The following is a 23,727-nucleotide window of genomic DNA, read 5'->3' as shown; positions in this document are numbered from 1 at the left end:
AGTGGATTTGTTTTTTGGTTTGGTTGCTCTCTTCTTTCTTTCTCTCTTTTTTCTTTATTACTTTTTTATTTTTAATAATTTTTACCTATTTTAATGCCTTTATTTTATTTTATTCTTTTTTTCTTTCTCCCTCCCTCCCTCCCTCTCTCTTTCTTTCTCTTTTCTTCTGAGCTGTGTGGATGACAGGGTCTTGGTGCTCTGGCCAGTTGTCAGACCTGAGCCTCTGAGGTGGGAGAGCCGAGTTCAGGACATTGGTCCACCACAGACCTCCCGGCTCCATGTAATTTCAAATGGCAAAAGCTCTCCCAGAGATCTCCATCTCAATGCTAAGACCCAGCTCCACTCAACGATCAGCAAGTTATAGTGCAGGACACCCTATGCCAAACAACTAGCAAGACAGGAACACAACCCCACCCATGAACAGAGAGGCTGCCTAAAATCATAATAAGGTCACAGACACCCCAAAGCATACCACCGGACGTGGTCCTGCAAACCAGAAAGACAAGATCCAGCCTCATCTACCAGAACACCAGTCCCCTCCACCAGGAATCCTACACAACCCACTGAACCAACCTTACCCATTGGGAGCAGACACCAAAAACAACGGGAAATACGAACCTGCAGCCTGTGAAAAGGAGACCCCAAACACAGTAAGTTAAGCAAAATGAGAAGACAGAGAAATACACAGCAGATGAAGGAGGTAAAAACCCACCAGACCAAACAAATGAAGAGGAAATAGGCAGTCTACCTGAAAAAGAATTCAGAGTAATGATAGTAAAGATGATCCAAAATCTTGGAAATAGAATGGAGAAAATACAAGAAACGTTTAACAACGACCTAGAAGAACTAAAGAGCAAACAAACAATGATGAACAACACAATAAATGAAATTAAAAATTCTCTAGAAGGAATCAATAGCAGAATAACCAAGGCAGAAGAACGGATAAGTGACCTGCAAGATAAAATAGTGGAAATAACTACTGCAGAGCAGAAGAAAGAAAAAAGAATGAAAAGAATTGAGGACAATCTCAGAGACCTCTGGGACAACACTAAACGCACCAACATTCGAATTATAGGGGTCACAGAAGAAGAAGAGAAAAAAAAGGGACTGAGAAAATATTTGAAGAGATTATAGTTGAAAACTTCCCTAATATGGGAAAGGAAATAGTCAAAATAGAAAGATAGCTAGTGGGAAGCAGCTGCATGGCACAGGGAGATCAGCTCAGTGCTTTGTGACCACCTGGGGGGGTGGGATGGGGAGGGTGGGAGGGAGGGAGATGCAGGAGGGAGGAGATATGGGAATGTGTGTATATGTGTAGCTGATTCACTTTGTTATAAAGCAGAAACTAACACACCATTGTGAAGCAATTATACTTCAATAAAGATGTTTAAAAAAAAAAAAAGGATCATACACCATGATCAAGTGGGATTTATCCCAGGAATGCAAGAATTCTTCAGTATATGCAAATCAATCAATGTGATAAACCATATTAACAAATTGAAGGAGAAAAACCATATATCATCTCAATAGATGCAGAAAAAGCTTTCGACAAAATTCAACACCCATTTATGATAAAAACCCTCCAGAAAGTAGGCATAGATGGAATTTACTCAACATAAAGGCCATATATGACAAACCCACAGCCAACATTGTTCTCAATGGTGAAAAACTGAAACCATTTCCACTAAGATCAGGAAGAAGACAAGGTTGCCCACTCTCGCCACTATTACTCAACATAGTTTTGGAAGTTTTAGTCACAGCAATCAGAAAAGAAAAAGAAATAAAAGGAATCCAAATCAGAAAAGAAGAAGTAAAACTGTCACTGTTTGTAGATGACATGATACTATACATAAAGAATCCTAAAGATGCTACCAGAAAACTGCTAGGGCTAATCAATGAATTTGGTAAAGTTGCAGGACACAAAATTAATGCACAGAAAATCTCTTGCATTCCTATCCACTAATGATGAAAAATCTGAAAGAGAAATTAAGGAAACTCTCCCATTTACCACTGCAACCAAAAAGAATAAAATACCTAGGAATAAACCTACTTAAGGAGACAAAAGACCCGTATGCCAAAAACCATAAGACACTGATGAAAGAAATTAAAGATGATACAAACAGATGGAGAGATATACCATGTTCCTGGCTTGGAAGAATCAACATTGTGAAAATGACTATACTACCCAAAGCAATCTACACATTCAATGCAATCCCTATCAAACTACCAATGGCATTTTTCACAGAACTAGAACAAAAAATTTCACAATTTGTATGGAAACACAAAAGATCCCAAATAGCCAAAGCAATCTTGAGAAAGAAAAACGGAGCCGGAGGAATCAGGCTTCCTGACTTCAGACTATTCTACAAAGCTACAGTCATCAAGACAGTATGGTACTAGCACAAAAACAGAAATACAGATCAATGGAACAGGATAGAAAGCCCAGAGATAAACCCACACACATATGGTCAACTTATCTTTGATAAAGGAGGCAAGAATGTACAATGGAGAAAAGACAGCCTCTTCAATAAGTGGTGCTGGGAAAACTGGACAGCTACATGTAAAAGAATGAAATTAGAACACTCCTTAACACCATACACAAAAATAAACTCAAAATGGATTAAAGACCTAAATGTAAGGCCAGACACTATAAAACTCTTAGAGGAAAACATAGGCACAACACTCTATGACATAAATCACAGCAAGATCCTTTATGACCCACCTCCTAGAGAAATGGAAATAAAAACAAAAATAAACAAATGGGACCTAATGAAACTTCAAAGCTTTTTTTGCACAGCAAAGGAAACCATAAACAAGATGAAAAGACAACCCTCAGAATGGGAGAAAATATTTGCAAATGAAGCAACTGACAAAGGATTAATCTCCAAAAATATACAAGCAGCTCATGCAGCTCAATATCAAAAAAAAACAAACAACCTCATCCAAAACTGGGCAGAAGACCTAAATAGACATTTCTCCAAAGAAGATATATAGACTGCCAACAAATACATGAAAGGATGCTCAACATCACTAATCTTTAGAGAAATGCAAATCAAAACTACAGTGAGGTATCACCTCACACCGGTCAGAATGGTCATCATCAAAAAATCTACAAACAATAAATGCTGGAGAGGGTGTAGAGAAAAGGGAACCCTCTTGCACTGTTGGTGGGAATGTAAATTGATACAGCCACTATGGAGAACAGTATGGAGGTTCCTTAAAAAACTAAAAATAGAACTACCATACGACCCAGCAATCCCACTACTGGGCATATACCCTGAGAAAACCATAATTCAAAAAGAGTCATGTACCACAATGTTCATCGCAGCTCTATTTACAATAGCCAGGACATGGAAGCAACCTAAGTGTCCATCGACAGATGAATGGATAAAGAAGATGTGGCACATATATACAATGGAATATTACTCAGCCATAAAAGGAAACGAAATTGAGTTATTTGTAGTGAGGTGGATGGACCTAGAGTCTGTCATACAGAGTGAAGTAAGTCAGAAGTAGAAAAACAAATACCGTATGCTAACACATATACATGGAATCTAAAAAAAAAAAAAAGGTTCTGAAGAACATAGGGGCAGGACAGGAATAAAGATGCAGACATAGAGAATGGACTTGAGGACACGGAGAGGGGGAAGGGTAAGCTGGGACGAAGCGAGAGAGTGGCATGGACATATATACGCTACCAAATGTAAAACAGATAGCTAGTGGGAAGCAGCCGCATAGCACAGGGAGATAAACTCGGTGCTTCATGACCTAGAGGGGTGGGATAGGGAGGGTGGGAGGGAGATGCAAGAGGGAGGAGATCTGGGGATATATGTACATGTATAGCTGATTCATTTTTTTATACAGCAGAAACTAACACACCATTGTAAAGCAATTATACTCTAATAAAGATGTTAAAAAAAAAAATGAGATCATCTGTGGAAAGGACTGTGAACCAAGATTGTGAGGGCTGGTCCTAGGGTCAGGCATGGGCCCTCCTGAGCCTCGGTCTCCTCACTTGTAAGTTGGGATCGTGGTGCCCTGGGGAGCCTGCTGCCTCACAGGGCTGCTTATGGGCCTTGATGGTGGGGCTTCCCCATCGCAGAAGGAGCGGATATCACAGGGAGCAGCTGAGCGAGTGGGTCTGTGAATGAGAAGCAGGTGCAAAACCCATCGGCCTGGGGACACAGGCGCCTGGGGAAGTGAGAAGGGATCTCTTTGCTCCTGAGTCCATAACCATCACGCCCACCCACCATTAACAGGCAGTGTTCTGGTCCTCAAAGTCTCTCTGCCCCGGTGAGCTTGGGAGATGTACCTTCTCTAAACCTCACCTACCCAGGGAAGCCTTCCATGAGGGTCTTGAGTGAGGCACTTCTCACAAGTGGGCAGCTGGCCACACACACACACACACACACACACACACACACACACACACACACACTCCTGCTGCCCCAAGCCCCACGCAGAAGCAAAGGGGAACAGGCTGTCGGCTAGTGTTCCCCTGTCCTTGCCAACCCCACTAAGGCTTATGCTCTGGGTCTGGGGGAGGGTCAGGGAACCCATGCTTGCCCCTGACCCAGCCGAAGCGAAAGGGGGATTTATTAGAAGGTCAGGAGGAGCCAGGGGGCAGCCCTGGGACAGTGCCGGTTCCTCCCCGACATCCTGGCTCCCGGTGGCCCGCAACAGAGACCAAAGCCGGCTACCGGCAGCAGAACTGGCAATGTGTGTACGCACAGAAGTGCTCAGGGGACTGATGGAACAGCCGGAGGACGGGCTGGGGAGGGGCAGGACCCAGGAATCTCCGGGATGTGGAATCTACTGGCAGAGGCAAGGAGACAGTGTCTTCAGGATGAGATGGGCTCTGGGCTTTCTCTCCTCTGCAGCCCTTTGCCCAAAATCCAGTCCCGAGGGAGACTGTGTGATGGGCCACACCACACGGGGGTCCGGGGACTACCCTGGATGGGGGTGGGCAGGGCAGCTCGGTGGACAGCTTCCGCAAGGTTGATCCTAGTGGAGGAGTGGGGGGAGTCTCCCTCCAAAGTAAATTGGGTGTTTTTTCCAGAAGAATGGGGAATGAATGTTGGGGAGGAATGGGGTGCAGCGGGGCAAAATCCAGTACATGATGCCCAGGACCCTGCTTCCTGGGGGCAGTTTCTGCCTTTGCAGACAGCTTCCCCTGTGCCTCCTGCCCCAGCTCGGCCTTACAATCCCTCCAGGTCACCTGCCCACCAGACCGGCAGGTGAGTCACAAAGCCCAATCCTGGGGACAGGATCTGATTGGCTCACATGAGTCAGGTGTTTGCCTGGTCCAACCAGCCCTGGCCAACGAGGTTAGGTCACACAATGCCAGCTTCAGAGGTCCACCCTCCGGAAACGGGAGTTGGACAGACACCCCGAATACCGGTGACCACAGAATTCGAGAATCCTCAAAGCTGGTAGCCAGTATTTGAAGCCCCCAAGTCCAACGTGCCCAACTTGCAGACAGGAGAGAGGAGGACAGAGGCTTGCTTCTCTCTGAGGGGTGGGTGCTGGACCCCCTCCCCAGGGACCTGTGGGCTCTCCCAGGGTTAAGCTCAGACATGCTCAGGAGTGGGGAAGAGGAGCAGCTCTCTTGGAGGCCCAAGCCCTGGAGCCCATGACCACCCTGGGTGCTGGGGATGCACACACCACCCGCCCCCCAGCTCATCAGAGAGATGTCTGCTGGTTTCCAAGCCAGGCCCAGCCCCTCCTCATCCCAGGGAGTGCCAGAGCCAGAGTTAGGAGCCAGAATATGGTCTCTTCTGGGCAGATCCAAGGGTTGGTTCCTAGGAGAGGCCCTGACGGCTCCCGGGTCCCGGCGCAGCTCTCCCAGGCTCCCGGGCCCCATATGTCTGTTATCTCTGAGCCAACCCAGCAGCCCCATGAGGGCAGGACTCCATGTGTCTTGTCACTGCTACCTGGCCAGGGCCCAACCCAGAGTGGAAGCTCAGACAACACTGATGAACATGGGTGGTGACCCTTCAGCCCCTTGACTCCTCTTTGACCATGACGTTAAGTCTATCTGTCTCCTTGAGGTCAGCCATGCAATGAATACAATCATGCCCAGGCCACTGTCCTGGGCTCCAGGCCACTGTCCTGGGCTCCAGGTCCACTAACCTCCTTCTGGTACAGACTTGGACAACTGCTCTCACTCTCTGGACCTCAGTTTCCCCGTCTGTACAATGAGGGGCTTCAAGGTTCTTTCCAGTTGGGACATTGTGTGCTGTAACAGTTCCAAGCTGGGGTTCAGTCTTGAAGCAGCAGAGCTGACCAGCATTCAAGTGGGACGCCTTGCCTTCTCTTGGAGTCCTTTAGCTTCTCTTGCTTTCAGACTTGAACTTAGTGAAGAGCAAGTCCACAGTAAGAGCAGCAGCTACCACTCACTGTGCCCTTGCTGTGTGCCAGGCAGTGCGCCAAGCGCTTCCTGAGCACCAGCTCACTGAGCCTTTGCAGGATGCTATGAATTAGGCAGCCAGGCCCAGAGAGGTTGAGGAGCTGGGCCTGGGTCACACAGCTGCTGACCAGCCATAGGGATTCAAGTCAGGCTTGCCTGATCCCCAGCCTGTGAGTTCACTATGTGGTGCAAAAACACCCTGAAATCTGAGTATAAAGAGATGTGTGGTCTGCTGAGACCCATCTTCACATTAACCGCTTGGTTTCACAGCTCACCAACGCTGGCAGAAGGCAGGGTGTCCACATGATTTGGGGCTACTTACTGCTGCATGGGTAAGTCTGCAAAGCCTCTTCCTCCAAACAGCTCTGGGGGGCCTGAAGGGCTTCACCTGCTCGGCCTCTGAAGTTTTGAGGAGGGAGCCTGACAGCACCCCCTGGGTCCAGCAAACAGTGGACAACCATCAACTGTGCATCTTTAAAGCCCTCACTGTCAGGACTTCCCTGGTGGTCCAGTGGTTAAGACCCCAAACTCCCAATGCAGGGGGCCCGGGTTCGACCCCCGGTCAGGGAACTAGATCCCACATGCCGCAACTAAAGATCCCACATGCCGCAACTAAAGATCCCACATGCCGCAACTAAGACCCGGCGCAGCCAAATAAATAAATAAATATTAAAAAATAAAATCAAGCCCTCATTCTCAACGGCCGCTGGGCCATCACTAACATACAGATGTGCAGACCACACACCCACTCCCCCAGCCCAGAGAAATTCACGCTCCCTCACTGACTGCTGGCCAAGTATGCCTGACCCAGGGCTCCATGCCCAGTGTGGGATCCCTGCCCGCCCTTCGAAGCCCAACCCACTGCGGGGGACTCAGACGGGGTCTTCGTGTGGATCCTGGGAATAAAGAAGCAGAATGCTGTAAATTAGGATGTAGGAAAAGCTCCTCTGGTAGGTGAGGGCACAGGGCTGAGAGTTTGGAGGAGGAGTTCTAGAAGTGTCTTTCCTGGACTCCCCAGCCCCCATCTCTCTGCGCCTTCATTTATAAAAGAATGGCCTCTGCTCCTCCTGACTGTGAAATGCTTCTAGAGCTGGCACGGCCACACGCCCCCTCTCGCCCCACAACAGGTTAAGTATGGGCTGGGGGCTGGAGAGGGGACGTCCTTCCCCCACCTTGCTCCCACTCCGAGAGCCCATCCAGCAACACACCTGACCCAAGTCCCAAGTGGCTCCCAGGCTGGGGGCGGGAAGGGCAGATACGACCTGATGGTCCGCGGAGTTCGGCCTCTCTCGCCTTCCTGCCCCGCCCAGCAGTTCCTGCTTCGTGCGGTTCTCTGCCCCACTCCGTTTGAAGGACACCTGCCAACAGCAAGCTGACAGCAGGGCCCTGCAGGTGACAGAGTGCCCCTCGGGGCCTGGGGCCTGGGGCGAGACTGAAAACAACAAACCAGAGGAAAGAGAGGCATAGCTTTTGGCTCCTTCCAAACAGGCTGGTGGCCTGGGGGTGATTTAAGGGCCAGCTTGTCTCCAAGGGTGAGGACGGGCCCTGAGCCTGGAAGGCCGTGGGAGCCAGTGCAGGCCGTGGGGTGGGGGAGGCCCTGTGATGACTTGGCCCCTTACTGCCCGTGTGGCCCTAGGTTCTCCCCCGCTCTGTTGCATGGCCAGGTTTCCCAGCAGTTCCCTCCAGAGAAGTAAATACAGCCTTGTTAATAATTCTGTCTGAATCACCTGGCCTCTGGCTGCTCTGTGCTAAGAGTGGTTCATAGGGGCCTGGAGAGACTCATAACCGGGAGGTTAAACAGGACTGAAAATCAATGAGGCCACCCTCTAATGGGTTTTATGAGGCCTGGACCAGGGAAAGGCCGAAGCCACAATAGTCGGGGCCACCAATATGCAGGGTGGGCAAAGGAGCCCGCATGTGAATTCCAGAAGGGGTAAACAAGTTTTCTCTCAAAACCAACAAAATCAGCTTTTATCCCAGGCTCAGCCCTGGAAGGCTTGTTGCTTCCAGTCAAAACCCAGAGTGGTGGGTAGGAAGGACTCGCCCCAGGATACAGCACAGCTGGGCTCCAAGTCCGGCACTTGCTGTGTGGCCGTGCGCAGGTCAGTTGCCCCCTGGGACCTCACCTTGGCTGCCTGGTCTATGGAACTGGGTGGGCCCCCTTTCGTGCTCAGTGTTGGGTCTGGGGTCAGGGTTGCTGAAATCCCACCTGGCTGCCCGCCCTCAGGGCATCGGTGATGAATGAACGTCATTAGCAGATTCTCAGTAAGGACACTGTGTATAAACCATCCCCTCCCCTCCCATGACAGCCCTTCCACCTCTGCTAACTACCCCCTTCTCGTCTCAGAATTCTGCCCCAACATTTTCCAGGGAGCCTTTCAGAACCTTCCAGGGAGACTGCAAAGGTTCCTCAGGGCTTCCTGATCCCTTGTGCGTCCCTTCTGTCAGAGTGTCTATCTGCTGGAGCACTTTATAGTAACAGAAAACCTGACCTAAACTGGCTAGAGCATAAAGGGAACTTTGACTCACGTAACTCAGGAGTCCGGCAGTATCTGCCTTCAGGCAAGGCTTGATCCCGGCTTATAGGTTATGAAAGGATCTGGGTTTCCTCTCTCCATTTCTGGCTCTGCATCCTCAGTGTTGGGGCCATTCTCAGGAAGGCTCTCCAACTTGCTGCAGGCGGCAGTTTAGGCGTCCCACTTGGTGTTCACATCTTGCTGAAAGTGACCCACTTCCTCCCCACCCCCATCCTGCCAACCAATCAATGTAGTGGGGTGGGGAGACAAGGGATGTGCTGATCAGTTTCAATCACTTGAGGTTCAAGCCTAGAGCTAGGAGTATGGGGTCAGTCTCCTCCAAAACACAAGCCTGAGAATTCTGAGGTCCAGTTTGGGATACAGGAGATAAAAGTGCGAGAAGCAGCCAGGCGATGTCCCCCACATCACTCCTTTGTGCTGTAATTACCGGCATGCTGGCTGATCAGGGTGCAGTCTGACCATATCACTTCCCTGTTAAAACTTGCCAGTGCCTTCCCACTGCCTTCGTGGTAAAGGCCAGCCTCCTTAGCAGAGGGCCTCCTGATATAGCCCACATCTGCTTTTCTAGTCTCATCCCTCTCTGCTCCTGACTTTCCCACTCATGATTCCAGCTCTACTGGATTCGTCCCAATGTGCCAGGATCTCATCACTGGCCTTAGCACATGCCACTCCCCCCACCCAAACACCTTTCCATCACCGCCTGCTTCATTGAACTAATCCATACAAAATGGTACTTCCTCCATGAAGCCCTCCTTGACCTACCCAGAGTTGGGTGCACAGGCTCTGTGCTCCCACAGACACCTCTCAGTTTGGATCACTATTTTTTTAACAGCTTTTGTTAGCTATGATTCACATACCATACAATTCACACATGTAAACTGTACATTTAATGGTTTTTAGTATATTCATAGTGTTGTACAACCATCACCAAAATTTTAGAACATTTTCATCACTTCAAAAAAAAAAACTCTTCTAAAAAAAAGAGTGGATATATGTATAACTGATTCACTTTGCTGTACACCTGAAACTAACACAACATTGCAAATCAACTATACTCCAATAAAAATTAAAAACAACAACAGCGGGCTTCCCTGGTGGCGCGGTGGTTGAGAATCTGCCTGCTAATGCAGGGGACACGGGTTCGAGCCCTGGTCTGGGAGGATCCCACATGCCGCAGAGCGGCTAGGCCCGTGAGCCACAACTACTGAGCCTGCGCATCTGGAGCTTGTGCTCTGCAACAGGAGAGGCCGCGACAGTGAGAGGCCCGCGCACCGCGATGAAGAGTGGCCCCCGCTCGCCGCAACTGGAGAGAGCCCACGCACAGGGGCAGAGACCCAACACAGCCAAAAGATAAATAAATAAATAAATAAATAAATAAATAAATAACTCTATCTAAAAAAAAAAAACAAACAAACAGCAAAACTCACTCTTTAGCAGTCACCCCTGGCAACCCCCCTCCCCCAGCCCCTGGCAACCACTAATCTACTTTCTGTCTCTACAGACTTACCTATTCTAGACATATTATATATATGGAATCGTACAATACGCGGCCTTTGTGTTTTCTTTCATTTAGCAAAACGTTGTCAAGTTTCATCCATGTCGTAACATGTATCAGTACTTCATGCTTCTTTTTTATTGCTGAATAATATTCCTTTGTATAGATAGACCACTTTTATTTATCCATTCATCAGTGATGGACATTTGGGTTATTTCCAATTTTAGGCTATCAGGAGTAATGCTTCTATGGATATTTGTATCCAAGTTTTTATGTGGACCTGTGTCTTCATTTCTCTTGGCTGTGTACCTAAGAGTGGAATTGCTGAGTCACATGGTAACTCTACATGTCATCTTTGGAGGAACGGCCAAACTTTTCCAAAGCAGCTGCATTTTATACATTCCCATCAGCAAGTGTGTAAGGATTCCAATTTCTCCATGTCCTCATCAACACTTGTTATTATATATATTTTTATTATAGCTACCCTAGTAGTGTGAAGTAGTATCTCACTAATTTTGATTCACTTTCCTCTGGATGTTGAGAGTCTTTTCAGGTGCTTGCTGGCCATCTGTCTATCTTCTTTATAGAAATGGCTATTCAGATGCCAAGACCACTTCAATGGGGTAAGGACAGTCTTGTCAACTAACGGTACTGGGAAAACTGGATATCCACACGCAAGAGAATGGAGCTGGACCCTCATCCTTACACTATATACAAAAATGAACTCAAAATGGATCAAAGACCTAATGTAAGACCTAAAACTCTTAGAAAAAAAATAAAAGCTTCATGGCATTGGATTTGGCAGTGATTTCTTGGCAACAACAAAATAAATAAATTGGACTTAATCAAAATTTTAAAATTTTGTGCAGCAAAGGACACTATCAAGAGCGAAAATTCAACCCACAGAGTGGGAGAAAATACTGCAAACCATATATCTGATAAAAGATTAGTATCCAGGGTATATAGAGAACTCCTACAACTCAACAACAAAAAAACCCAATCCAAAAATGGGCAAAGGGAACTCTGAGGACACGACGCTAAGTGAAATAGGCCAGTCACAATAGACAAATACTGTGTGATTCCATTTATACGAGGTGTCTAGAGTAGTCAGATTCATAGACAAAGTAGAATGGGGGGGTGCTAGGGATTTGTGGGGCAGGGGAGAATAAGGAGTTGTGGTTTAGTGGGTGTAGAGTTTCAGTTTTGCAAGATGTAAAGAGTTCTGGAGATTGGCTGCAGAACAATGTGAATGTATTTAACACGACTGAACCGTACACTTAAAAATGGTTAAGATGATAAATTTATGTATATTTTACCATAACTAAAACTAAAACTAAAATGAGCCAAGGACTTGAATGGACATTTCTCTGAAGAAGATAAACAAATGGCCAAGAAGCACAGAAAAGATGCTCAACATCACTATTCTTGAGAGACATGCAAATCAAGACCACAATGAGATACCAAATCACAGCCACTATGATGGCTATGATAAAAACAAAATAACCTACAAAATAACAAGTGTTGGCAAAGAACACTTGTGGAGAAACTGGAATCCTTGTGCACTGCTAGTGGGAATGTAAAATGGTGCACCTGCTGTGGAAAATGGTATGGCAGTTCCTCCAAAATTTAAATACAAAACTACCATATGATCCAGCAATCCACTTCTGGGTATGTACTCAAAAGAGTTGAAGACAGAGACTTGAATAGATATTTGTGCACCCATGTTCACAGCAGCACTACTCACCATAACCAAAAAGTGAAAGCAATCCAAGTACTCATCAATGGATGAATGGATAAACAAAATACATTATGTCTATATATACATAAAAAGGAATATTGTTCAGCCTTCAAAAGGAATGAAATTCTGATACATATCACAGATGAACCTTGAAATTATTATGCTAAGTGAAACACCTATTCAGATCCTTTGCCCATTTAAAAAATGGGTTAACTTTTTATTGAGTTGTAAGAGTTCTTCATATATCCTGGAGACAAGACCATTCTCAGATATACGGTTTGCCAAGTATTTGGGTTGTCTTTTCACTTTCTTGATGATGTCCTTTGAAGCACGAAAGTTTTAATTTTCATCAACTCCAGTTTATCTTTTTTCTTTATTGCTTGTCTTTGGTGTCGTATCTAAGAAACCATTGCCTAATAATACAAGGTCATAAAGATTTACTCCTGTGTTTTCTTCTAAGAGTTTTATAGCTTTACGTGTATGGTTCATTTTGAGGTAATTTTGGTATATGGTGTGAGGTAGGGCTACAAACTTACTTTTTGCATGTGGATGTCCAGTTGTCCTTAGCAGCATTGGTTGGAAAAAAAAATTCTTTCCAGATTGAATGGTTTTGGAACACCTGCCGAAAATCAATTGACCATAGATATATGGGTTTATTTCAGGACTTTCTATTTTATCTCATTGAGCTATACATTTATACTTCTATCACTACCACATTCTCTCCATCTCTACAGTTTTTTTAGTAAGTTTTGAAATTGAGAAGGGGGAATCCATCAGCTTTGTCCCTCTTTTTCAAGATTGTTCTGGCTATTCCGGATCCCTTGCATTTGCATATGAATTTTAAGATCAGCTTGTGAATTTCTGCAAAGAAACCAGCTGGGATTTGGGTAGGGATTACACTGAATTTGGAGATCAATTTGGGGAGTATTGTCGTCTTTAACAATATTGTTTCCTGATCCATGAATATGAGATGGCTTTCTATTTACTTAGATCGTCTTTCTTTCAGTGTTTTTGTTTTCAGAATATTAATATTATACTTCTTCTGTTAAATTTATGTGTTTTATTCTTTTTGATGTTATTGTAAATGGAAAATGCTTTAATTTCATTTTTTGGGCTGTTCATTGCAAGCATATAGAAATAGTTGACTTCTGTATATTGACCATGCATCCTCCTTGCTTGCTTTTGCACCTCTATGCTTAGCACGGTAGGCAGGCACTCGGCCGAGGCGTGGCAAAGGCTGGGAGTGGGGCAAGACTGGAGGTCAGGCCACCAGCTGCAAGGCAGCAGCTGATGTTGTAATCCAGGTTACGGGTGAGTGTGGCTGGCCTGGCTAGTGGCAGTGGGGAGAGAGAAATGGGTAGGCTTGAGCCACAGGACTGGGATGGGGTGGGGGAAAGGGAAGTGCCAAGGATAAGGCCCAAGTTTTTGGCCTGGATCACATTTACTAGGATTGGGGAGGGGACGTGGTAATTTCATTTTGCAAGTGTAGCTTTGAAGTGCCTTTGAAACAGTCCAGGGACTTCCCTGGCAGGCCAGTGGTTAAGACTCCATGCTTCCACTGCAGGGGTCACGGGTTCGATCCCTGGTCAGGGAATTAAGATCCCGCATGCCACGCGGCGCGGCCAAAAAAACAAAAACAAAACAGTCCAGGAGGCAGCTGGATAAACCATTAGCAGCTCAGGACAGTTCTAGGCTGGGAATACGATCCTGGGTGTCAGAGAGCAGAAGAAGAGAGCTGGGGCAGTGCCGAGGAGCCCAACACCGACGGGCTGGGCACAGGAAGCCGACTGTGGCCAAGCAGCTGCAGAGAGAAGGAAAACTACCGGAAGTCTAACCTGGCTGGCGTGGAATTCCGAGGAGGGAGGCAGTGGGTGCAAGGTGATGTGGCCAAGGGTGAAAGGGGAGGGGTCCCACTGTGCCACAGGCTGCTACAGTCACGGCAGGTAATAACCAAGCCCCAGAGGCTGCGGGAGACTTTGGCCGGTGGAGCCCAGACCGCAGTGAGTTGGGGGTACTGGGGGGGAAAGAGGCAGACCTGAGAAGTTCACCCTGTAAGTGGGGGGCGGGAGCTGCAACTTGGCCTAGGGAGATTTGTTTTTTTTATTGGGAAAAAAACTTGACCAAGCCGTACCGCTGATGCGAAGGGGCCAGTTAAAATGGAAAGGGTGGGAGGAAGGAAGGGAGGCAGTCACGCGCTCAACTCTCCCCCATGCACCCCCCTTATTGCTCTCCCATCATGCGGTGGAAGCCAGGCTCCCATCATTTTACGCTGTGGTCCTGCAAATACTAGTGCGTTGAGGAGTGCTTTCAGCCCTCGGTGAGGCTTGCAGCCTAGAGCCCGGGCCCTGAATGAGACACGTGTTAAGTGCATAAACAAGACTTAAGCTCGGTTGGTTCTGCAGATGTTTCCATGAGCAGATTCCTTGTTTTTTATGAAAGTCGGCAACCCTGGCAAACTGGGAAGGAGCGGTGCAGGGTGCAGCTCCCGCAAGGGGCACACTGACCCCCTAGAATCCAGCCCCCAAACCGCTGAGGCGGCTTCTCCCCGCGTGGTGGGGGCCAGGCCAGCTCTAGGGCTGGATGCACCCTCGGGAGCGCCCGTTGTGCACGCCGCTCGCGCGCAGATCTGCGGGAAGAAAGTCAGCACTTTCTCACCCCACTTAACCAGCCTCACTGTCGAGTAGCCTGAGGGACCGCGCAGCTCTCAACCTGCCGACCTGACAGATCCCTGGGGAAGGGCAGGGCGCCCGGAGGCGGCTGCCACAGGGAAGGAGCCCACGTGGGCGTCGGGAGGACTCCACAGGGTCCCAGTGGCAGTCGGCCGCTCTCAGCAGGTTCATCTGGGTCAGCTGTCCGCTGCCCACTTGGTCTGCCCTTCTGGCTCGTTAAGAGAAAGCAGAAGGCGAGTGAGCTGTGGTCGGACCCACTGGCACAGGCCTTCCTGACCCTGAGCGGCACTGGAGATGCAGGGTCCTCGGCCCGCGAAGCTCACAGGTAGTCAGCCCGGACGGCTGCATTTCTAACGGGGGAGGAGGAAACGAATGCTGATGGAGGGGAGCAGTTCAGCTGGCCCGCCGGCACCCCTCACCAGATCACCCCTGCAACCCTGCCAGGCAGGCCCGGAGTCAGGACGCCGTCTCGCTGCTGTGTGTCCAGCAGGAGTCTGCACGGGTGGGTGCTCGACGCACCCCCTGAATGACTGGGGCAAGTCTCAAGAAGGGAGCTGGGTTACATCAGCGGTTCTCAAGGTGTGACCTGGGACCGGCCGAAGTGGCATCACCTGGGAGCTTGTTAGCAATGCAACGTCTCGGGCCCCGCGGGAGACCTACTGAATCAGAAGCCCTGGGCCCTCCGGGGACTCTGACGCTTGCTCCAGTTTGTGAAGTACTGGATTAGATGGTCCCCAGGTCCTTCCCACACCTTTCCTCAGCTGTCCCCTTCCTGGGTGGCCTCAGCATCTCTCACCCTTGAGAGTCTCACCCGATTCCTGGGCTCTACTCTTGGAATGCCCTGTCCCCGCTCCTCAGGCTTCTTTCCATGGACACCCTGGGTAACCCAAGGCCTGTGCAGAGTCAGGAAGGAGCCGTGGGTGAGGCATGGCCAGTAACTGGAAAGCCCAGGGGAAATGACACGGACGCTGAGGCCCTTCATTCCGAGCTTCTGGGATACAGTGAACTGAGGATCATTCTAACGTTACTGCAAACACAGCAACAGTACCCGACAGAGCTCCAGGCCAGGGCCTTGACTTAATCCTCATCACCACACCAAGGCTGGAGTCAGGAGACCTGGGTTCTCACCTCAGCTCCGATACTTATTGGCTGGGTGAGGGGGAGGGTGGGGCACAACCCTCTCTAGGCCCCCATTTTTTGCAGCTTTGGATGGACAAATCACAGTCTCCTGAGTGGAAGTAGCCATACACGGAAGTGTGATTCCACTCACGTGAAGTTCTAGAATAAACTAACCTACAGCGTAGAAATCAGAGCAGCGGCTGTGGTAGTTCCGGACAGGGGTTGGTTTTGACTGAGAAGGGGCACAGGGGACTTTATGGGGTGGTGGAAATGTTCCATCTCACTTACGGCGGAGGCTACAGAACTGTATATACACTTGTCAAAACTCATCCAACTACACGCTTAAAGGGTAAATTTTACTGTATGTGAGTTATACCTCAATTTAAAACATTCCTAGTAAAATAAGGGGTTTGGGATTGGATGACTTCCAAAAATGCTTTGAGTCTGAAATCTTGGATTTCTCTGATTCTGATGTGGGAACACCAGCAGGGTTATGTGATGACCAACATCATAAGAGGGTGAACCCGAGCCTGTCGCAGGGTGGGCTTTACCTCAAGTCTCCACCGTCATCTCCCCTCAAACGGCAGCAGGGCCCAGGCCCTGACTCAGAGAGCACCCCCTGTCCCCAGTGGAGGCAGGACACCAGTCAACTACAACTGATCTTCAGTCTGTTCCAAAACAAAGCCTCTGGAGTTGAAGTCACGTTTGAGTTTCAGTGGCAGCTGAGACACAGGGAGCTTCTCTAGTAGGTGTCACTCTTGCCAGTGGGAACGAGTGGGAGGCAATTAACTAATTTAATGAACAAAAATCACAAAGGAAAGAATTACAAGGGGGGAGGGGGCGGAGAGACAGCAGGCAGGAGTCGGCAACTCCCTCGGATTACAAACATACGTTCCTGTCACAGAATCTTTATTTTACATGTTTGCATCGCAGCAGTAGAACCCGTCCCCTACATCACCCCGATCGGAACCTCCACCCGGCAGATGTTCACATAAACACTCTTCAGTGACCATCAGTGTTAAAAAAAAAAGTACCGAAAACTCCTGCTGCATCCCATTCTAACCTGGAAAGCAAAGAATATTTACAGACATTTTCTCCCCCAAATGAAACTTATTTCTGGATTGGATGTGTCTGAGTTCTTCTGAGGTCACATGACTAGGCAAATCCAATTTATCATCCACAAAAGCTGCTTAAGGCATCAAGAAACCCCCTTGTGTGGACAGGATTTTTGGCTCCTTTTGTAATAAGTGTCTTAAACGCTAAGAAGACTGACCGCCTGGCCCCCTGACTGGTTTGGCTGCCCACCCCAAAAGCCTCAAACCCCGCCCCAAGATAAGCTTGCTGTCTGGGGGCGAGCTAGCTCTTCTATTTTACCTTGACCTTTACTGACTTTATCCGCACTCCTTCCCAAATGGCCTGCCTGCAGACTTCCTGCCAGTAGAGTCCCAGAGGTCCTTGACGCGACACAACCGAACCCTTGCTCCTGCCCCTCCCCGCCCCTCCCCGCCGAGTGCTTTCTGCACACAGTCTCTCAGAGGATGTGCGTGCCCATGTCCTAGCAACGAGCCACTGAAAAACATTATCTTTCAAGCATAAGCCGTGCAGAGAGGGCAGATGCATCGCCAGGCGACAGAAGGGGCCCGGGGGGAATGTCCGGCTTGCCAGTCAGTAACTACATTCCAGGTCCTAGTGACAAGTATCAGCATCAACTCAGGTGGAGCTCTTGTACGACCTCCTGCCAGAAACACCCTAGAGAAAACTGGAGTAAAGGGCAGATCTTCTAGAACGTCTGGTATGGTTTCTGATACACCAAGAGGTATCAAGTCAAAGTCTAACTTAACTTCTTCAGTGGGGAATTCTGAATTCTCAAGAGAAAAAAAAGCAGCAGGCCACAGGCACCCTGGACTCAGCGTGTTTGGAATCTGCTGACGGTCAGGCGTGGGTCAGGGAAGCAAGGGCGAGGTGTGGAGTGCGGAGCGGGAGGAGGAGTGGGCGAGGAGCCGTGCCCTCTGAACTCGCTGCTCGGCAGCAGGAAGCACCAACAGCCGCACTGTTCCACGGGGTTTACAGAGCAGGGCCGATAACCCATCAGACTGTCTCAGGTCCTAGACGCCTCCCTCTAAGGAACTGCTCCAGGATGGCAGAGATGGCCAGAGCCACTCACAATTAAAACTGGCATCTTTGACACTGTTCCTTGGTCGGTACGGACTAAAACAAGACATACACTTCCGTGCGGGGGGCAGATCATATATGGTCCAAAGCAATAATATGTGCTCTTGGGATAAAATTCTCCTTAGCTTGGAAAATACATCCTTCACACAGCTGCTGGGAGAAAATGCTGCAATGCACCAAAGGCTTCAGCCCGTATCCCAGACTGAGCCCATGTGGAACTGATGGGCGAGGGCCAAGGCGAGGAAAGAGAAGGAGATGGGGGGGAGGGGGGAGGAGGAGGGGGAGGGGGAGGAGGAGGGGGAGGGGGAGGAGGAGGGGGAGGGGGGAGGAGGAGGAGGGGGGGAGGAGGGGGGAGAAGGGGAAGGAGGAGGGGGAAGAGGAAGGGGAGAGAGGGAGGAGGGGGAGGAAGGGGAGGAAGGAGGGGAAGGAGGAGGGGGGAGGAGGAAGAGGGGGAGAGGGAAGGGGGAGGGGGAAGAGGGAGGGGGGAGGAGGAAGAGGGGGAGAGGGAAGACGGAGGGGGGAGGAGAGCATCCTGTGGTGAGATCACAATGAGCGAGTGGACGCCTTGCCGTGACAGCCCCGTGGAGTGGACTTATGAAGAGACTGGGTGCCGCCTTGGCTGGCCGGACATGTCCAGGGGAAAAAAAAACTGGAAATTTTACTCTAAAGTGGTTTCTTGAAAGAAAACTGAACTGACTCAGGCTATGATCTGAGAAACCATCTTTTACACTAGAGCAAGCTTCTCTTTACAAGAGAACGAGCCAGCAGGCATATTCAGTGGAGGCACTGCTGCTAAAACGTTAAAGTACTGTGGGACCAAGAAACAGGCTGATGGAGTCTTTGGCCACTGTTAAGAGCCAGGATTAAGAGATCAGTGATGGTTCTTGTGGTCCAAGAAGTAATTTTCCAGCAAAACACACACACTTTATTAAAGGAAAACAGACCCTTCACTTCCTAAAGTTTCACAGGCAGCGGCACTTCCAGCCCACGGCCGGATGCTCAGAGGAAGTACGTATATTTCACGCAGGCAGAAAACGGGGAGCAGCAGCACAGGGCGAAGCTATAAATACCACCGATCGTTCTGTGATGTGCACCGATCCCTGAAATACTGAGCGCGCTTAACCACTCACACACTGCATCGCCACGAGCCCAAGCGGACGGTGAAAATCGGGCTGCAGGAAGCGGGCTGTCAGCTGGGGAAGCAACTTGGCTTTAGACCCCAATCAGTCATCTTTACTCAAGAGTAGAGCTGAATGCTGCTCATAGCCATCAAGTCATAGAAAGAGAACAAATTTTTGCGGAACAGGATGAAGAGCTTAAATAATTTTGTAAAAACTTGAACTACCACCTATTTTCCCAATCTTGGGCTGGGGTTTTGATTTCTCTTGATCAGCGGCCTGCCTTTAAACCTTCTGCCAGTTAAAATATAGGACGTGGGCAGACGACCCGTTTGTTAGGAAGCCTGCGGCCTGCCTTTATTTCTAATCCACCACCTTATCTCATTTGTACCTTCCGGTTCCAGAAGGGTCAGGACTGTAAAACTGCAGCCTCTCAGCCATTCTGTGAGCCTAGAGGTGCCGCGTGGGATTTGAAGACCACCCGGTACCACAGAGAAGCCCAGCCCTCTGGCTCATGCCCTCCTGTGACGGCTGGGGCCCGGGGACCTCAGAGCAGGAGGGCTGAGCAGGGGCCGGTACCAGCCCACATGCACACCCTCAGCTTCATTCACTCGCTTCCCCGCTTCCAGCACATGAAGTGAGGACACCTCCGTGGAGACCCTTTCGTGATGTGTGTGTGTGTGTGTTTCCTCAAACCTTTGGTTCTTGCCAAGAGGTCTTGGCCTAGTCGAGAACATCTGCTTGCAGGACAAACAGCAAACACGTCCCTCGGAGGGAAGCACCAAAGGGAGTTTTGGACACAGTATGAGACACATTTCTTAATCACTGGGATGGTGTTCACATCAGGAAAACAAAGTCTGAAAAATACTCCCGTCCTCCCTGCCACTTCCTTCTCCCGTCACACAGCTCCAAGATTACTTAAAAGACAAAAAAAGGCCCTTAGATGAATACTTGGGGCATGTTCCCTTGCTCCTGAAGATGGGAAGACACACGAACCCTTCCCTAAGATATCTGCGGAGAGATGGGCAGCAGCGGCCTTGGAAGATGCTGGCTCTTCCTCCTCACTCAGCCAGGACCGAGCCCCTGTGGAGGTGGCACTGGGCAGAGCACAGAGGGCTCATCGAAGTGCATAAAAAGGACACTTGCTTCCTCACTGGCCATTTAGGAAGTGACAATGGTACAGGAGAGGGAAAACAACTGTTTTCTGAGTAAAGACACTTCAGGTTCCCAAACCGGGCATACTGAGCGGCACCCCTAAATCTTGTGGCTTCTGATCGACCCTTCCAAGACAGAGGTAAGAGAATAACCACCAGCTACCGTCACCATCCAGCACCCAGGAGGCAGGCCAGGAGGTCGGGTGGGGCTCGGGCTCCTGACGCACGTGGGCACCGGGAGCTACCCCGCCCGGCCAGGACCCCACGCTCCAGGGAGCTTGCCTGATGCAGTGTTTCAGTCCCCAGCTCAGGCTCTGGCAGCCAAAGCCTTAGTAGGAAATGAGCGGTAAGCCCTGCTATGCCCTCCATCACAGTGAACCTTCTGAGCTTGTCCCACTACTCAGATGACTTGGCTACGAGCTGCAATACTGTTCACCTCTGGCAAGCTATCCGTGTTCCTCTCCAAGCTCTGAAAGTTTGGAAGGCAACCTCACTGAGCTTCTGTGAAAGATCTCATCATCCCCACACCCCGAGAGTAAACCTGTTTAATCACCCTCATCTTCTTCGCATACTTACTCTTGGAATACAGGGACAAGGTCTGCTTCATTCCTCCCTTTAGAAGTCCTACCTGGCTACAGGAAAAGCTTTGTCATGATGATGATTTGCCTTAAGGATTTGCTTCAACATTATCCTTTCTGCCCCCAGCTGCTCCTTAAGGAAAAGTCCTTCCTGTTTCCCCGTATTCTGATCACACACAATAGATGCAGCTGCGAGAAGAGAGGGCCGCCAGAGACGGTGCTGCTCTGGCCGTCGGGGGAACCAGATGTTCAGGGAAATCCTACAGGAGGCGGCTTTTCAAGCTTAAAAACACACTTCCGTCCATCCATTAGGTAACACAACACACTTCAGTCAAGAGAACCATTTGCCACCACCAGGGCCTTGACTCTGACACCGCAGCCCTCGGACGACCGTTGTTCCTGGTCACTTTCAGAATCCGGGATGAAGGTCTGGGGTGACATTCAGGGCCGGAAATCCTGGGGCAGGTTCTTAATACTAAATTGGGTTTTGACTTTGCTTTCTAAAATAACCTGATCTCACTCGTTTTTTCTCCCCAAGATGCAGCGATGCTCGCCGCTCCCTTCTTTGTGAGCCCCCGTGCCCCACTCGACATCTGCTCGTTTCCTAAAGCCCCTTCCCATGCCCTGAATGGCTGCAGACACACCGCCACCCGCCATGCCCCATCCACCAGCATTCCGCTGCTACACACTGGGTCACAACTGCACCTACCTGAAGAGTTCCCAATTTAAAATAATAGAGATTAAAAACAAAGTCTTCCTTTTAACCTCCTTCTCTTACACCCCCTACCCAGCACTCCCACCTGAAGAAGAATTCTAGCTGCCTATCACTAGCCACAGATCCGGCTTCCAGAAAGAGTGAAAAGTTCAGCTTCCGTGGTAATTTGCTCCCAGCCACGTGCTCTGCGGTGTCACCGTCGGGAGGGGCCGACCTCTCTCGCTGACCAACAGGACTATGAATCAATGGTTTCCTTTGACAGTGCCGCCTCGGAGCTGCTCCATCACGCGCTGCCTTCCCACTCACCCTGCGGCTCCACCGAGCCGTTGGTCACCTTCTTGACTTTCTTCATATTCTCCATCACCCCTGACGTGGTCACTCTGAATGAGGGAAAAAACGAGGACAACCTCAGTCTTAAAAGTAAAAGGCCGTCTTCACCACAGCACAGTGGCAGCCAGGGGTAAAGGGTGTTGGCTCTGGAATCAGACACACCTGGGTTCAAATCCTGACCCGCTCTCTGCATGCGGTGTAAGCCTGCCCGAGTCACGTGACCTCTCTGTGCTGCAGCAGAAACACAGTCCCCACTTTCCAGAACTGTCGTGAGGGAAAAACGAGATTCTCCATCGTGCACAGTCACTACATCCCAGCTGTTATCACAACCGGCATTCATCTCTTTCTTTTTGTCACCAATTTTTATGTTACATATATACACTAGTCACAATTATGACACCAGTATCTGTGTCATAATTAACATTCTGAAAAAAAGCTAATCAGCTGTAGACGTTTACACTAACCAGCCACAGTGGATCATTTCTGAGTCCTGGGACAGAACCACAGATTTGGAGGAACTTTCTGGGCCCAAAGATTCTTTGACCGTTAGAGACAGAGAGTGACTCACGACATCTCCTGAGAAGGTGGGGGTCTATGAGAAGACAGCCTCTTGCCTCACAAAATGTGAGCTAGACAGAGTCTAAGGATCTGGGTATCCATGACGCAATGGAGCGGCTCTGTAGCAGGAAACACCAAGCAGATACTGAACTCCACCTGGTAGGCGGAGCACAGGGGATTTTCAGGGCAGCAAAATGACTCTGTGTGATTCTATTATATAACGGTAGGCACACACCTGTCCAAACCCTCACAGTGTGCAACACCAGGAGGGAGCCCTACTGTAAACTACGGGCTCTGGACGATAATAAGTCGATACAGGCTCATCAATTATAAGCAATGTCCTACTGCGGACAGGGGATGCTGATAATGGAGGAAGCTAGGCGTGTGTGGGGCGGGGGCGTATGCGAAGTACCTGTGTACCCTCTGTTCAATTTTGTTCAATGTTATGAACCTAAAACTGTTCTCCAGAATAAAGTGTTAGAAACAAACACCCCTGGCCCAGCATCTCCCTAAGGACTCTAGGAAGCAAGGAGGCACCTATGTTCCTCCATCGTGGACCAACAGGAATTTCCTAATCAGTAAAATGAATGCAATCAATCATTCCAATAGACTCTCTCCAAGGACCCAACCTACCCCCCCCACCAACTCCCAAACCCCGTTACTTACAAATGGCGACTCAGTGGCCCTACATGTGACATCTAGAGTTTGTCCAGCTGGACCTAACAGTAGATAAGTTATTTTATTTGAGTAAGGAGAGAGAGTTTTTTCTCGCTTCTCTCCTGCCACCACGCGGCTGCTGTGACCAAGCCTCAACGCCATCCAGTCCTCCCCAGAGTTGGGGCTTTTCTCAAACAAGAGTCCTTTGGACTCATGCGTTATCTGTACTTCTGGTAAAGTCAGGACAAAGTATGCTGCAGGTAGGTGGTTCTTGTGGGAACTGAGGGATCCCTGCAGAGGCTGTGGGTGAGTATAAATGCAGCCCCCAAACAAAGGGAACACTGCAACTGAGAGAACCTAACATCACTTCCTGCCAGCCGGTGCCCGTCCCGGGCCTGACCTCACCGGGAAGCGCTCACACTTCTCCCAGGAGAAATCCATGCACCCAGGGCAGCTTCTAAAGGGACCTTCTCCAGAC

The 23,727-nt window shown here is 49.3% G+C and overlaps 1 protein-coding gene across 2 annotated transcripts in view; it reads right to left on the bottom strand.

Moving 5' to 3' along the window:
* Positions 1 to 18,491: 18,491 nt before the first annotated feature.
* Positions 18,492 to 23,727, bottom strand: part of GPR107 (G protein-coupled receptor 107) — a 76,369-nt gene continuing 71,133 nt past the window's right edge. Inside the window, exons 18-19 of one of the 2 annotated variants that reach the window (XM_007194501.3) lie at positions 22,197 to 22,298; positions 18,492 to 22,084 (exon numbers count right to left, since the gene is read on the bottom strand). In XM_007194501.3, coding sequence (XP_007194563.1) covers positions 21,988 to 22,084; positions 22,197 to 22,298 — 199 coding nt within the window. In that variant the 3' untranslated portion in view covers positions 18,492 to 21,987. The remainder of the gene's footprint in view (positions 22,085 to 22,196; positions 22,299 to 23,727) is intronic. The other variant, XM_007194502.3, reaches the window with a different exon arrangement.

This window comes from Balaenoptera acutorostrata, chromosome 6 (assembly GCF_949987535.1).
Source record: "Balaenoptera acutorostrata chromosome 6, mBalAcu1.1, whole genome shotgun sequence".
In the NCBI taxonomy this organism is placed as follows: domain Eukaryota; kingdom Metazoa; phylum Chordata; class Mammalia; order Artiodactyla; family Balaenopteridae; genus Balaenoptera; species Balaenoptera acutorostrata.
This window is presented reverse-complemented; position numbering and strand designations above follow the sequence as displayed.